The following is a 17,019-nucleotide window of genomic DNA, read 5'->3' as shown; positions in this document are numbered from 1 at the left end:
TCAGTAATCTCACCCAAATCAACAAAATTGTTAGAATCAGAAGAGGAAGGAGAAGAAAAAGTATTTGAATTTCGGGGATTTTCCCAAGCCTTCGCATGAACGTTGAGACTTGGTTTTTTCCCATTTTTATTAGTTAAACCTGAAGAGGGCAACCCATTTTCAACCACCTCTGAGAACGATAAACAACGAGTCTGGGGCGCAGATTCAGCACAGGTAACATTAAAATCACTTCGGGTATTACCCAGCCGTGATTCCAATGTAGACCGAGGCTGACCGCGAACAGGCAGGTTGTTTGCCGGCCTGACGTGTGAAGACGAAAAAGAGGAAGAAGGGGAAGAAACTTTTCTGGAAACTTTGGGATTTTTCCTAGAAGCAATAATTTTTGCCCTGATGGGACAGTCTAGAGAATTCGAGGAATGATTACCTGCGCAATTTGCACATTTGAAAAATTCTGTTTTTGGTTTATCACCACCATAAAGGCATTTAGATTTTTCATGATCGAATGAGCCGCAAAGCATGCATCTGGCATTCATTCTACAATTTTTAGTGCCGTGACAAAAAGCTTGACATCGACGACATTGCGTAATATTTTGTAGGAAATTGGTAGAAGATTTTCGAAAAGGTTCGAATTTGACTCGACAATGAAACATAAGACGAGCCTTTTCAAGAATTTGCAAATTATTAACCTGATCCTTTTTAAAATGGATCAAATAAAGCTCAGGAACAAAACCAACACTACTGATATTATTCGTGTTGGTTCTTTTCCTCATTTGAATTACTTGAATCGGAGAAAACCCTAACAAAGAATTTAATTCAGTTGTGATCTCATCCAGTGTCTGATCGCCGGTGAGACCACGAAGTACAACTTTAAATGGACGATCACTTCTAGTGTCGTACGTGAAAAATTGGTGTTTTTTATTATTCAAATAATTTAAAATTTTTTGAAAATCATTAAAAGATTCCGCCAAAATACGAGCAGTTCCCCTTCGACCGATCTGAAAAGAAATCTTCACATCCTTGACGGAAGTGACGATTTCTTTTCGAAAGGCATTGAAGTCAGGAATTGTGACCGTAATTGGTGGAACCTTTTCGTTTTTAAGAGTATAAGAAGAAGAAGGTTTCTTAGTACTCTTATCAGAATTAAATATGAATATTTCCTCATCACCGATGTTATGAAGGACATCGAATGAATTGGAAATTTCAACTTTTTTGGGCGATGGACCTGAATTAGGTTCGGCAATCCGTTTTCTTCCGGCCCTTGAGCCGGCCGATGACTTCCCCATGCTGGAAAGAAAAGAGAAAAATATGAATAAAAGAAAATAAAAATAATTTAGCACTGAAAAGTGCTGATTGAAAAACAGGTAAGGAAAAAATAAATAATGTAAAAATGTTCCTGCAGGTACACAGCAACGATACGGTGCTCCGGCGTACGTGTTGACGGCTCAACGGTACAGATGGAAGTGATTCTAGAAATACTTCTTCTGAGACTAGAGGTGATGGACAAAATCTGATAAAAAATCGAGTTTAGATTTTTTTTTTCAAAATCAGTTTGTGAATGTTACTCTCCAAAAACTTATCTACATTTTAATTTTTCTCAGGTGAGATAAAACTATCCCATCATCACTCGACTATTTTCTCGGAAATAAGGCAATCGCTCTCGACTCATTCGGAAGATATTTTTCAAACGTTTGTCCAACACAGCTGGATTTTAAGATTCACACAAATTACATAGCCGATACTTATTTTAAGCTCATCTACACAATAATCTTTAAAATTTTGAGAAAAAAATCCAGCTTAATAATTTAAGTAAAAAGTTTGAACTATCAGAAATTAACTCTTTATTCATTGTTTTATTTAATTTAAAAATAATGCAGAATTATTGGAAATACGTTTTTTCACTTTTTTCATAAATCATTCGTTACAAATTTGTTACAATTTCTTTCGATTCAGTTCCAATAAAATAAAAAATCTAGTATGAGAGCATTAAATAAAAAAAAACAATTAAACAATGAGTGCGAAAATCAGTAAGTGGATAAAACGCAACTTATCAAACCATTTAAAATACCGACCGAAATAGTAACGCCCGGTGGGTTTGGTCTAAGAATATGATTTTAATAATCTTCTTTAGAATTCAATTTATATTTAGAAATTGAACAATCGAAACAAGAATTAATAATAATTTGATATTACCGATTAACGATTCAGCAAAAAAATTCAGAAAAATAATTACCTATTCAGTTTTAAATTCATAGTAATTATTATACAAACACTTTTCTGAAAAAACGTTTGGGTTTCCTAACGAATTGTAGCTAAATAAGAATCATCAAAATTTTGGTGAGAGTCTTGAGCTGATATGATAATAACTGGGAAAATATTTTTGATAGCTTGAAGATTTTTTTTACATTAACTTCTACGAAAATTTGTGTTTTCTTTTAATTTGTGAAATGAAATTTATATAGGGGAGATGGGGGCATAATGGCCACTAGAGTGCCCCAAATGACCCGACTTTTGAAAAAGTTATACGCTGCAGGCTAAAATTGATCTTAGTCCTAGTACAAGATCTCATGCCAAATTTGGGCCAGATCGGATCACGGGAAGGGGTCGCTCAAAGAGCCAGAAATTTGTATGGGATTTTGAGACATTTTGTTCGGGAGAAACATGAAAAACCAGTTTTTCATCAATAGCTTTGGTTCCCGTCGGCCGATTTCTTTCAAAAACGGGTTTTCCAAAATCGAACTCGAGTCTACTGATTACCTCTCCGACACCTTACCAATAGGCCAAATTGACAGACGAAACAAGCCAAGCTGTAGCTCATTATTCAGTTGACTTCATCGCGTTGAATTCGCAGCTAGATTCCCCGGCAGAAAATGCTCATTATGCCTTCATTGAAAGTGCTCTGTTCGCCTCTAGTGAACAAATTAAAGTAAAAAAGCGTTTTAAAATTGATTAAAGTGAAAAATCAAAAATTTTATGATGTTGAAAATTGAGAAACAATGTGTAGATCATGTTGTAGTGCGTACATTCCAGATCAAGATGATTTAAAGGTCATAAAAGCTTATTTGGTGGTGCTCAAATATATAATTTTTTGGTCACTTGAGAACCTAGCTGGTTATTGTTTAATATTTCTGTAAAGATGAAAGGGATATTTCTTTTTTGGTGAAAAATTAATACTATGGGTAGTACGAAACAAGTCCTTATGAAAATTTGTTTAATAAAATACGTACTTATGTAGAAAAAAGGAGTGCTCATTATGCCCTGGGTGCTTGTTATGCCCTCATCTCCCCTAGGAAGATTCTCTAAAGAGTTCTCGATGTGATTATTTTTAAACAAAAGATTCGCAGATTCTTTACAAAAGGATATCAAACTTAGTATATTAAGAAAATTTATTAAAAGTTTTCACTATTTTCCCTAATTTTAATTTCATTTTAAATACAAACCTACAAACTTAGAAGTCTAATTAGCAAATGCAACCCCCTCTACCTCATCCACTCCGTTTCTCAAAATGTACGTGCTTTCGTTTTCGCCAGATATTTACGATCCTTTTAACTAACTGATTTTTGAAAATTTGGAAATTCAACGCCCCTCCTAAGAGCCAGCTCTAGAACCGCGCTTGCTTCCCCATGAGGCGGTTCTTCCTACGTCCCCGCAAGCTATGGAAGTTTATTAGCATGAATACAAGATATCAAAATCACATAATTCCTTCCAAATCAATTTTATTTGCATTACATAGTGTTTGAATTGAATGTTTCAAAGTTTATTATATTCCGAAATTGGGTTGTCAATCATCCAAAAAAATATGTGAGTGACAATTCTAAGAATTTCTTAATATTTGATTTGTTTTCTCAGTGTATAGAATTCAAAAATAAGGAATCGAAACAGAAACGTGAAGTGGTAAAAAAGAGTGGTTAACCAGTGGATGAATCGACCCATGGGAAAGGTCTTATTTTGCATTTTTATGGATGAGATGAGGCTGCAAATCGAACAGGACAATAAATATTAAGTGAAAAGTTATGGTTTCAACAAAAAAAAACATTTGCATCACTAAGAAACAAAAGAGAGATCAATCAAGTTAGGAAGACAATTATCCGCTCCTTGACCTTCTTGTGACAAGTATGCATGAACGAATATAGCCAGTGGCATAAATTGGTTGGATCGAGTGATTACTGTCACCTCGTCACCATCAGCATGTTACCGATCGACTCGAGAGCGTGTCGTAAATTTAAAATATGGAAATCAAATATTCATGTTTGTACTTAATGAAAAAGGGTTTTATTTTTCAAACGCTAAACACTATTTTCAGTCGCTTCCAAGTCCAAATAACTTGTTTTAGTCTCTTGAGATTGATTTGGAATACTTTTTTATTATAGTTTATCCTTGAAGTATTTGCTGCATACCTACTCAGTGATCTAAATTTTGACTATACAAGTTTATGAAGAAGATAGTTGAAGATTTTTATGTTTTCTGATGGATCATCCAAAATTAATCTCATTATTGTCTATGCAGTACAGGGTTAAGAATCCGGGGAAAACAAATGTCTGGTCAACGGAAATTATTTTATTGACCTCTAACTAATCAATCTGTGCAAATTGATTTTTTTCAATAGTTTTTAATGTTTAAATAGTGTAAGAAATTAGATAATGTTTTTCATTTTTTCGGGATGAGTAAACCTACTTGGTTTGAAAACCCTCAAGAAAAAAGGGAGTTTTTCATTTTTTTTATGGTTTTATAATTTATAATTGATTGTTTGATTCATCAAAATCGTTTAAATTATTTTAAAGTACTGAATTATGCTAATAAACGAGAAAAAACACATCGAGGGCATATGTTTATGGGCTTGTATGCTGAATAGAGTTCAATTTGTTGAATTTAACAAAAAAAAATCATTCGACACACCCTGGTCATGTCCCTTTTGAGTATGCAAAATTGAATCCACCTGACTTGGCCGGACGACTAAGGGCGGTGCTGTCGGTGTCAATTAACCTGAACAACTTGTCACCTGCATGAATGAGTATGTACCCTCTCTTCACGTGTGTTTATATACAGGTACCTACAATATGTAGTTTGCACCAAGCAAAGTGATCGTCATGGCCAAATTTCGAGAGCAACGGGTGACAAATTCCGTGTCGTCATTCGTTGCAACGCCGCGAGAAGCGGAAGCCCAAAAACTGCATTTATTTTCTCCCCTCTCGTGTGAAGCAGCATTGCTGAAACAGGATGGAACATTTTTTTGCATTGAAAGTGTTAAAAATTAATATTGTTAAAAATCTTTAAACAGATTAGTAGCATTTTTGTATGATAATGTTCATGTTATAGTAAGATAGTGTATAATATTTTAAGAAAATATATGAAATTTAGAGGAACTTGAACTATGTATTTTATGCAAATTCTTTATTTGAAACGGCTCATAACTTTAAGCTTAAGGAGCCAAACTCGTTTAATTTTTTTTTTTTAAACTACCGTCAAACGGGGCATCATGCAAAAGCAAGGTTATATGCAACATTTGTATACCACAACGTTTATTCAATTTTTATTTCAATGTACTGTAATTAAGTTATCATTGAACAATAACAAATTGATGATGATATAGTTTTTAACATCGTGAAAGAGTTTTTTTAAGTTTTTGATTCTCATAAAAAATTTAAAAAAATCGAACAATAGATGTACAAATTTTTCCAATTTTCGATGCCCTAAAAAACTTTACCTAGTATGACGGATTGGTTAATGATATCACCTACAAACTTGATATTGCTTTCATTATCCTATACCAACACTGTTGGTGTATAAATATTTTTCGGACAAACTCCAATTTTTTTTTTTAAATATTTTTATAATTCAGTTAACCATCTGGGTCAAAATGCAACAAAATGCAAATCAGAACTAAATCTCATAAATTGCGTTTCCATATGCTGGGATATGATTGTTTTGCATTATGCGTTTGTATACATTAAAATTTTATCCATTCTTATATTTATTTACATGATTAAAGATAATAGAATATTTTGTAGTATTTTTTACCCCTAAATGTATGCAGCAGATTAACACTCTGTTCTTAAAAACATTTTTGACAGAAAAAATGTAAAAATCAATTCGAACTAAACCAAAAATTACTGCAATTGGTGCTTTATGCGTCATGTCAATATTCGGCGCCGAATGCCGCTCAAAAACCGTTAAGCCGAATGTTCGGCTCACCGAATAGTTGATCTTAGTATCATATCTGGCCGGGATGCTCAGATATTTTTCTAAACTTTCCGGATTTTTTTTTTTTATTTTTTTTTTATTTTTTTTTTTAAATGAGTCGCCGCGACTATTACGGCCCCCTTCCCTACTAACCTAGTGAAACGAATACACTCGGCACATTGAAACTTTGTAAAAGTAAAAGGCCTTTAATAAACTAGTTTTAATGTAAAAAAAAAGTAAAAATGAACATTAATTTTTGTTTAATGCTTACATTCGATCTTGACACTGTTGCTGTGATTCGATGAAAACTTTCAATTTCTAGTAATCTTTTTTCGTTTCCATCTTGTTTGTTTGAAAATAATGAAAAGATTCTGTTCAAGTTTGCCCTTGATGTTCACAAATTTTTGAAAAAATCTTCCAGAGTTGTCCAGCCGTGTGGACACGTGTGGTAAAAAGTATAATATGCTTTAGGTTAAAGATCATCCTTCTTTTCCCATCATCATCCTATCTTTTTAACTAATTAACTATTAAGCCTTCAAGGCTTCTTGCTTGAATACGACATTCATTTAATTCGATATCTAATAAGCAATTTCGAATAGCTTGGCACCTGATTCGACATGTTTGGTCCCTGATTTCAGTAGAACCCAATTTCTTGGTGATAGACGCCCTGGAAGCGAAAATTCATCTAATGTGCATTCAGCTAAATATTGGTGACATTTTGAAAATCAAAGAGACCCTTACTTGAAGAAGATCTGATGTATTATACACCTGGTTGAAAATGATCGACTCATAAAGGGCGAACACGAAATTATTGTGACACATTCAACAGGGCATAACTTTTTTACCATTGGGTGAAAATCAACCAAATTTTCAACACTTTCTCATTGATGGGTATTTTTTACATGCTGTCAAACTCGAAGTCGTGTTTTTCGATTCATCGAAAATGGAGGTGAACCAACGCGAGTCGAGAGAACGAAATTATTCCAAACACCAGGAATTTCCTTACCTGTCGCGCCGGCAGTTGGGAAAAATGTCGAACATTCATAAGGTTGCCAGAATTTTTTCCACTCCCATCCGGGCCTAGCAATTCCGGGCATTTTTTCAAAAAAACCTGGCAAAATCCGGGAATGGATTTCAATTTTTCAAATCCAAAAACCGGGCAAAAACCGGGCAAAATTTAGGTGTTATTATATATAAAAGCACAGAAAAAATGCAAAAAAATGTAATTATTATTTTATTAATGTAATTGCAGACTTCCAAAAACTTTTTGGAACACTTAAATATTTAAAGGTTTATAAAAGTAAATCAGCGAAATTATTTGAAACAACCGTTGAAAATTTCCATACCGTTAATCAATTTTGCTGAAACTTACTCAAAAACTTTGATTTTTTTTGGTTTCTTTGTGAAAATTGTGAAAAAATCCGGGCAATATCCGGACTTTTTTCACGTTATCCGGGCAACCGGGCCGGACCGGACTTTCTCGAAATTTTGCATCAAATATCCGGGCAAACCCGGATAAAACCGGGCAATCTGGCAAGCTTAAACATTCACCATTCAACCGTCTCTAGAGTTTTGAAGCGGTTCCAGGGGCGATTGACGTTGGACCACGGCAAAGAAGCTGGAAGAAACTGGGACCATAGAGCAAAAAGCGAAGGGAAATGTTAAGCGGCTGATTAAAAGCAAATCCCAACGTGTCAAGTCTCAAGCCGTGATTTGGCTAAAAAGATCGGCTTGTCGCAGAACTACGTCCAAAATACAAAGAAGAGAGCTAGACTACATACATACAAGAAGGTACAGAACTTCAAAACCGCGATGAGCGGCAACGATCGACGGCTTAAACTCGGGCACGGAAGCTCTATGAGAATATGCTGACAATAAATGGCTGCTGTGTGATGTACGACGAAACGTATATAAAAGCCGATTTAAAGCCAATTCCGGGGTTTCACCGGCAAGAGCAAGTTCAATGTGGACGACAAATTTAAGAAGAAGAAAATGTCAAAATTTGGCTCCAAATATATATTTTGGCAGGCCATCTGCTGTTGCGGACTGAGGGGTGAGCCTTTCGTGACAAAGGGCACAGTAAATGGCGAGATCTACAAATCTGAGTGCCGCGTGAAGCGCCTTTCGCCGTTCTTGCAGCAGCACGACGAAGCTCCGCTATTTTTGCCAAATTTGGCATCATGCCACTATCCTAAAAGTGTCCTGGAGTGGTATGAGGCCAATTCTGTCCATTTTGTTCCAAAGACATGAACCCGCCAAACTGTCCGGAGCTGCGCCCGGTGGAGCAGTATTGGGTAATAATGAAACGCGAACTTCGCTAGGGCAAGAAGACAGTCAGAAAAAGACTTTGATGGAGGGAATCAAACGAAAATGCGTTCGATTTTACACTCAAGGCTCCATCGATTGACTGTTCTTTTCATTTTTGAAGTTAATACATACCCTTGAATTTTTGTTTGATTCTAAACATTAGATGAAAATTGGCATGACATTTCCGATGTCGCAATAATTTCGTGTTCGCCCTTTAAACATGAGGGCATTAAGTTGGCTTTTGAAAAAAAAAGTCGAATCATATAGGGCCCCCCGAGAAAAATAACGGTTTTACATCATTATAATTCATTTATTATCACTACAGTAAGTTGCACGTAATGTTTCACCTGAACTATTATGAATAACCTTTCTAATGGATCAGGGTTTCTAAACACTTCAATCCGGTACTAGGAGAGGTATTTCAGTATAGAGTCCGCACTGAAATATAAGATTACAAATTTATAATTACTGTCTGATTGTAAATCCTTTTTACAGCTTTGAAACTGTTTCAATAAACCGCAGTCAAACTTCACGTGCTGGTGCTGTTAAATTTGCCTCTACAATTAGGTCAATATTCGGTATTACCACTATCCGGTACATCTCTAATTGCAAGACATAGATTTTTTGGTAGCTTAGTTCCAAATTATTTTATGCACTCGGTGAAAGTTTCAGATAATCATTTTAAGCTTTAATTTTCGAAAACTATTAAGTTTTGTAAAGTATGTCGGTGTTCCTAATTTCGCTCTAATTGCTCCTAATTATTAATATATGTGTTCCTCATTATGGACATATAAAGGAAAAGTGTATCGGCGTACCCAATAATACATTATTTGTTCCTGATTCTGCATATGGTTATGTAAGAAACATTAGTTTACAACGAAAGTTCCTAAAATTCACCTTTTCATCATAACCTTTATAATATTTTTTAAATATGAACCGAGAAAACAGGCCTATTGAAATTCTACATCAAATTTTCATTTTTCAATTCGAGCTTTTGAAACTTGTTTTACTTCTTCTAGATTTTTTTTTCATTTAGAAAAAAAGTCACTTTCTTTTCGAATATTTCCGTGAAATTTTTTTTTGAAAACGCAAGACACATGCAACAAAGTTGAAATTTAAAAAAGTTTATGTTTGTTTATAATTTCATAGAATATTTTGAAATCAGAAAACTTTATCAAATCTGTTTTGAGACCTTCAAATCTCTTTTGAGATGTTGATTGGATCTAAGATTCAAAGTTTTAATATCCCAAAAATCCATTTTATCTGTTTTTAGGGATAGTGCTATTTTAAAAACATGAAAAACATTCTGTTATACCTACCACTATTTAATCATTATTAAACCTTCATAATTGCCGTAGCCCGTGGCGTAGAGGATAGCCTTCAAGTCTTCTAAGCCAGCGGGTATGAGATCGAATCCCGGTCACGGCATACATAGTACACTTTCTGTGGGTTGGTGGTTTTAGCATTTGTAAGATGCTAGCATATCATATCCTCGAAAGATGTACGCTTAGAGTTGAAAAAAAAAGATCTCTTCGGGGAAACATCAAGTTTCATTGAGATCCTTTAAATTTGTTATACTTATGATGTTCAACTGAACTAGAAACTCAACTTTTTGTGTTTAGCTTCTGTACGCATAATTTTTAATGGTCAAAATATTACATCAATAGTTGTCTAAACCATATATAAATTATTTAAAAATTTTGAGTTTGTATATTAATATATATTAATAAAACCCTTTCATGCCTTGTGTTCAAAGCGTATAACCCTCAAAATGCATTGATTAGAATTGTTGTTTTGTCAGTAATTTCGTGAAACGGCTGTAGGCACCTTTAACTCGATAGGTACATCAAGGATCATTTTCTCCTATACTGTAGTAATTCTCATCACGATATGTTATTTTAAAATCAAAGCGTTGTTCTCGCTAACAAATGTTGCATTAAGTTCTTCATACAATAACAAAAAAGGCGTTCATATCGATTTAGTGCATAACGAATTTTTTTGAACTCATGCCCATCAAGTAATGAATATGAATAAGTTTTTCTTTCGGATTAGACACATAGCTTTTATTCAAATATTTATTAAATTCAATTGTAGCCATGGTTTCTTCAAGCTGTGAAGCTTAAAAGCCCACTTCCAACTTTGACAAGCTGCCATTTCTCTCTCGGTTGATATTTTTTCATGAAAATTTCACACAATCTAGTTCAACTATTCAACTAACACTATACGAAATTTGAAGTCTTTTCAATAACGGGAAACAAAGATAGAGCTATTTACGTAAAAAAGGGAAATTTGGAATTGCTTCACTTAACTTGTAAAGTTCACTTAAGATGTAAAAATGTTTCATCTTAAACCAGGCCAAGTTTCGTCAAAATCGATGAACGTGATCAAAAATGGTTTGTACGGATGTTTGTATGGAAAATATCTTAATCCATGTATTCTTGGTTTTTCCTTTAACAAAATCAAAATTTATCACAAAGACTGTTGTAAATTGATAAAAACTTCATTCGTGCTTTGTTTCGAAATAGAAAATGTTTCAAAGAGTTCAAAATAAGAAGAACAGAGTTTCAGAAATGACCTGCTAATTATTCCGTTAAACAAATTTGATACACAATTAAAGCGAGTATTCTATTCGCTCTTGTAATTCAATACCAGCTCTGTTGGAACAATTTCTAATTCTAAACAAAGCAGGAATGAAATTTCTATCAATTTACAACCTTCTTTGTGATAAATTTTTATTTTGTGAAAGAAAAAACCTAGAATACATGGATTACGATGTTTTCCATATACACATCCGTCCAAAAATGAATGAAATCGTTTGTTGGGCGATAAGGAACCTGATTTTCTACCCGGCACCATTTTTGATCACGTTCATCGATTTTGACGAAACTTGGCCTGGTTTAAGATGAAACATTTTTACATCTTTGGACCAAATTTTAAAATTTTTCAATGAAATTTGTCGAAGTTACAGCAAGTTTAGTGAAGCAATTCCAAATTTCCCTTTTTTACAGAAATAGCTCTATCTTTGTTTCCCGTTATTGAAAAGACTTCAAATTTAAATAGTTGAACTAGATTGTGTGAAATTTTCATGAAAAAATATCAACCGAGAGAGAAATGGCAGCTTGTCAAAGTTGGAAGTGGGTGCGCAGCTTTACGCGATTTCATTCTATTTTGAACGCAACAGTTCGTTGAAAATAAAGTTTAGATAAAATTATTTTCAACAAATTTACGTCAATCATATTCATTTCAAAAACATGCTATAACTCCAATATAGTTTGGAACATTTTGACTATGTCTAACATTAGGAACACACTGAAAAAAGTGTTCCTTATTATGGACATAGCGTTATTTAGTTTCTTCTTGAAAAAACATGTTTTCTACATTCTAATTACAAAAATCATAATGATAAACAATCCGACATAAAATTTCAAAAAAAAAATCGGTTGTCAAATACAGCTTTAATCTTCCATTTCTAAAATAGTGTTATTTAAAAAACATAGGGGAGAGGAAGGCTATATGCGCATATTAAGGAAAGCACTCATTTTCTCCTATACTCCAAAAGATAGGAGTCTGAAAACTATATGCACATGAGCGGACATCTGTTTTATGTACGTTAGAGAAATTTTTCTGTTAAAATCTCTTACAGTTTTTGTGAAAATAATTTTATAATAAAAGAAGTCAAAATAGCCGATTTCCGAAACTGGCGGGCTAAATGCGCATATTTATGTTTTTAGCTATATTTCATTACCACTTCCAATATTTTGATATTATTTAATTGAAAATGGAAGAAACGGATGTTAAGCATACGTCAAGGCCGAAATTTTGGTGAAATTTTTTACATCACTAGTTCTTTTGCATGAAACATAGTTAAGTATGCCATATGGCCATATTTCAGGGTAATATTTTGTTCATATTGTATTTTTATCGGATCAGTAGGAAGTTCTTCTTTTTTCGTTGTAAGATCGTGATTTGAGCTTAGATTTCATGTTTAAATGATAGAAAGTAAAAAATTTATAAGACTAATCTATTTTTCTTGATATAGGCATTTAACCTGCCTTGATATGGGCATTCAGAACCTGTCTCTTATTCCAATATCTTATCATTTACAACTTTGCCAAAAGCTTCGATTTGTTGAATTTCCGATTTCCAGATGAATAAGAAAGAAAAACCACTAAAATTTTTGTTCACAGAATCTGTATGCACAATAATTAAAGTTCAATATATTATATCAAAACTGACAAAAATCTTGTTTGAATTTTTAAATTTTTTCGACTTTATATAATAATTTAATTTTTTTATGCCATGTGTTAAAAGCGTATTACCCTCAAACTGCACTAGTTAGATATGATGAATCTCCAGCCATATCGTCAATCGGCTGTATGCGCATATTACTCAATATGCGCATATAGGGACACTTCCCCCTACTAAGAATCCCGTTCATTTCGGACATACTTTAAAACAATCTGGCTATTAATAGAAATCTTACACTCAGGCAAATTCTAATTATAATGTTCATAAGATGCGTCTTATGAACCGCATTTTAGAGTGCAAAATTGTTCTTCATAAGAGTCTTATGAAATTCTTTCAATTTTCATACGAAGTTCTTATGAGAAATAGATAAAAACGGCATTGTGAAAAATAATGAACACATTCATTCCATCAGTCATCTATGTCATCGTTGTTAAACAAAAGCACTTGCAGTCAGCAGTTGTAAAGTTACTGCTTTTTCTTAACAATTCGTTTGATTTTGATCTTCTAAATGGTAAGTTTTAGTCGCAGTTTATTTATTGTAGACGTTCAATATATTTGTAAACTCAAAAACATTTTTCGTATACTTTTCAGTATGTTGACTGGCAAAAAGCACCAAATTTAAGGGCAGGATACGGCGAAAAAAAACTTCACCGGGTGTTGATGTGCTGCTCATGAAGCTGCTGGTCACCAATGATGCAATTCCAATCAAATTTGCCAAAAAATAAATTGAAACTTTTCAACATCGAATATTTTGGATAATTCTTATTGGAGATGAAATTTCCTGTTTCCATAAGACCCTCTTATGAAAATCAACAACCTGTCATTGATGTAGGTGTTCATCTGAAGAATTCAATCGCGTCATAAGAAAATCTTATGAATTTCATTAATTTTTCTTATGGCGCCACTTCATAAGAGAATCTTATGGCATACCTAATAGGATTTTTCTGAGTGTAGGAGCTAGAAAACTAAATTGTATGCATGACTAAAGTTCAGATGTGTGTGGGGACCGGGGGACATAGGTATACTTTGGGGAATCATATAGGATTTACAGTTTACCAGTTGTTAATAACTGACATACACTTGAAAAATACACACTGACTTCGTGCTTTTGTTTCATTGCAGCCGTCACAGTGCGCTATCTGACCAAACGTTACATCGGAGAGTACAGCTCGTCGAGGGGTTTGTCATCTATCGATAACGTCATAAGCGTTGAAGTCTCTCCGCTTACTGCGCCGATTTGTCATTTCTGTTCCGTTTCTTTTTCAGATTTTCTCTACCGGCACAGTGTGATTTACGACAACATTACCAACGAGGTGGAAATCCTGGACACGTCCCGATGCGATGTAATTGTACCTAGTCCGAGTGAAACTGTTCAAGATAGGTTCATTAACCAAATTTTCGGCAATTTTTCCACAGAAACGAGGTTGCCTATACGAACATCTGCGCTGGGGTGACGCATTCGTGGTGGTGTATTCGATCTGTGATAAGGGCAGCTTCGAGGAGGCTGCCGACTATCTGATACAGCTGACCAAACTGAAGCTCCCGTCCTACTACACGATTCTGCTGCTCGGCAACAAAAGCGACCTGGACCACGCCAGGTGAGTTTCAAAATCGTGTGTCAAAAGCTGAAAATCCCTGGGCAGGATGGGCTATCCATGCATACATTCAGTAGGGTAAAACTGTACAAAACGCACCAGCTAAGCATAATTGCTATTTATAGCGATACCAATCATTTAAGAACCAAATTGAAAGTTGACGATTCAAGGATGAAATTTACGTATTATCGAAAAGAAAAAATATGATAAAAACGCGATTTTGACTATATTTTTGTAAAAAAAACTAAAACAGCCAGGAAACAAACCGCGGGGTAGAATGCCAAAACTAGTGGACAGAACGCACCAAACAGGAAGGGTGGTAAGAAATAGAACAATGATTACACGGAATGTAATGATTGAAACACCAAATGTTTAATTACATGTTCATCGTATTTTTGTTAACTACCATTCTTTGGCTTAAAACCATTTAGTATAGCTAAACTCATCAAAAATTTCGCTTTTCAAAATACACTTTTTAATATTCTTATATATAAAACGCCTTCAAGTAGGCAACGAAATTCAATTTTTTTGACTGATATAGTGATATCGCGGCAAACATGGCGGCCGATAATTTTTTCCGAATCGAATATTGGTGCAACGTTTTAACTCGAACAAGGACGAAATTTGTTATAATTATGTATTGTTATCGTAATTTGGGAGTAGCAGGGGCTTGTGATATAGCTCAGTTGGCAAGTCTGTTGTCTCCTGAGCCGATGTCCGCGAGTTCGAGCCCAAGAGTAAACATCGAACGCAGTTGTACCGGATAAGTTTTTCAATAACGATCCGCCAACTGCAACGTTGATAAAGTCGCGAATGCCATAATGATGGTAAAACGACTATAATCGAAACAAAAAAAAAAGTAATTTGGGAGTCAGCAAATAAAAAGAATGGCATTTTGTTTTGATATTCGGGTTTTCTCAAAAGTTAACAGCATTCAAAATTTGAGCGTAAAACACGTGGTCTTGTGGGCATTCTGCCCCAATTTTCATAAGAGTGTTTTTTGATAAAATTTGTAGGAAGTTAATAAAATACAACAAAATATTTATAGTCTTCCGAAAGTGCACATGAGTGGTAAAACGATAAGCTGTAATTTGGTCAGATTGCGCAGGCTGTTTCTCTGTTTCTCAGAACTAAAGTAGCTTTTGTGAACTTTTCATCTATTGAATGATGAAAAAGCTTGTTTGCTACAATAAAAGTGAAGAAAAACATCATTCGAAGCCGTAGGTTAGTGTATATTTGAGAAAGAATGACATGGGCCATCTTACCCCGCAGGTGCGTCTTGTACAGTTTTCCCCTATATAGTCATAGCTTACTTTTTGAAGACTTCTCTCATGAGAGGAACAAACATACACCTTCGTTGCCACGCTCATTTTGTAGTCTTACTAGCTGAGCCCAAAGAAATTCTCGGAGCAAGAAAGTAAAGAGGGAAAACTCCAAGATTTGTAACGTGTGGCTAAACTGAGCGGCAATATTGAGTAAGAGACCCGTTTTTTTACGTGACGGGACCTCCCAGGAAATACATCCGTCAGTCCGTCACTCGAATATGGGTCCCGTGGCGACAAACGTGTTTATCATAGTTCTCTATACTGCTGGTACCCTGAAAAAGTTCAGGATGAACGCAACAAGTTCCGAAAATTGCATCTTACCATCAGTCAAAACAGTGGGAAAACCCTTGCAAAAATATTCATAAACAAATGAGAGAAGAGATCAAAGTTCCCACATTCAACTCCATTCATTTCTTCCAGGGAAATCTCGGTGCACGATGGCCAGGAGCTGTCACTGCGGTATTCCTGCCAGTTCTACGAGGTGTCGGCGGCCGAAAATGTGGCCGGCGTCTCGCTAGCCTTCCAGTCGTTGATCCGGGAGGCCCGCTCGACGCAGCTCTTCCGGGCCATTCCGCTGCGCCGGAAACTGGGCGTCAACAGCGTTTCCAAGGCCCTCGGGAACATCTTCGGCAAAAATAGCAAAGGAGAACGAAAAAAGCGGCCCTCCCTCAGCATATGATATTGGGGGATGGAATCGAATGAAGCTGATTGACTAATAAGATATGATTTCAAATTTCTTGAATATCCTTGTGTAGATTTTTAAGAATGATTAGATCTAGTTAGTTTTAGTTTTATCTTGATAAACATTAAGAAACATTCCGAACCTTGAATCGAGATCATGTGAGACATCTGTATGAATTTTAACTCTCATTGTACAAAGCGAATGATCAAAAAAAGCATCCATTAGTTTAGTTTGTGTTCCTGATTTTCAAAAGCTTATTCTACCATTTTAATAAAATGGACCAATTTATGCAGATATCACTATTTTAAAACGTTTTATTTCATATCACATCCATTTGGTAAAGGTAAATTTGGCAAGTTTTGCATTTTCAAAGTACCGATAATTCGATCAAAAGTGCTTAGCGTTGATCATACTGATTCCGTCGTGGTTCTAGTTGAATATTTATTAGGTTTTTAGATGATATTTTGGGAAGATGGTACATAATTATAGCAGCTAAGGAATTATGAAGATAAACTTTTATGACACTTGCGATTTAAAAACGAAAACATTCAATTAATAAAATTCACAGGAACAATCATTAAAATGAGCAAAACCATAACGAACTTTATTAAAAGAAACCGCAATAATACGAGTCAAACGCTCAACCGGTAGCTAAACGTACCAACCGAAACTTTCCTAGCGGGAT

The 17,019-nt window shown here is 34.7% G+C and overlaps 1 protein-coding gene across 10 annotated transcripts in view; it reads left to right on the top strand.

Moving 5' to 3' along the window:
- The window catches only part of LOC129740446 (ras-related and estrogen-regulated growth inhibitor-like), a 135,857-nt gene extending 119,229 nt beyond the window's left edge, over positions 1-16,628 (top strand). For 9 of the 10 annotated variants that reach the window (XM_055732132.1, XM_055732130.1, XM_055732128.1 and 6 more), the window contains 4 exons: positions 13,855-13,911; positions 13,999-14,081; positions 14,149-14,330; positions 16,073-16,628. In XM_055732132.1, coding sequence (XP_055588107.1) covers positions 13,855-13,911; positions 13,999-14,081; positions 14,149-14,330; positions 16,073-16,331 — 581 coding nt within the window. In that variant the 3' untranslated portion in view covers positions 16,332-16,628. The remainder of the gene's footprint in view (positions 1-13,854; positions 13,912-13,998; positions 14,082-14,148; positions 14,331-16,072) is intronic. The other variant, XM_055732133.1, reaches the window with a different exon arrangement.
- The last annotated feature ends 391 nt before the right edge of the window (positions 16,629-17,019 follow it).

Source organism: Uranotaenia lowii, chromosome 1 (assembly GCF_029784155.1).
Source record: "Uranotaenia lowii strain MFRU-FL chromosome 1, ASM2978415v1, whole genome shotgun sequence".
Lineage (NCBI taxonomy): Eukaryota > Metazoa > Arthropoda > Insecta > Diptera > Culicidae > Uranotaenia > Uranotaenia lowii.
Note: the sequence above shows the minus strand (reverse complement) of the source record. Positions and strands in the feature narration are given on the sequence as shown.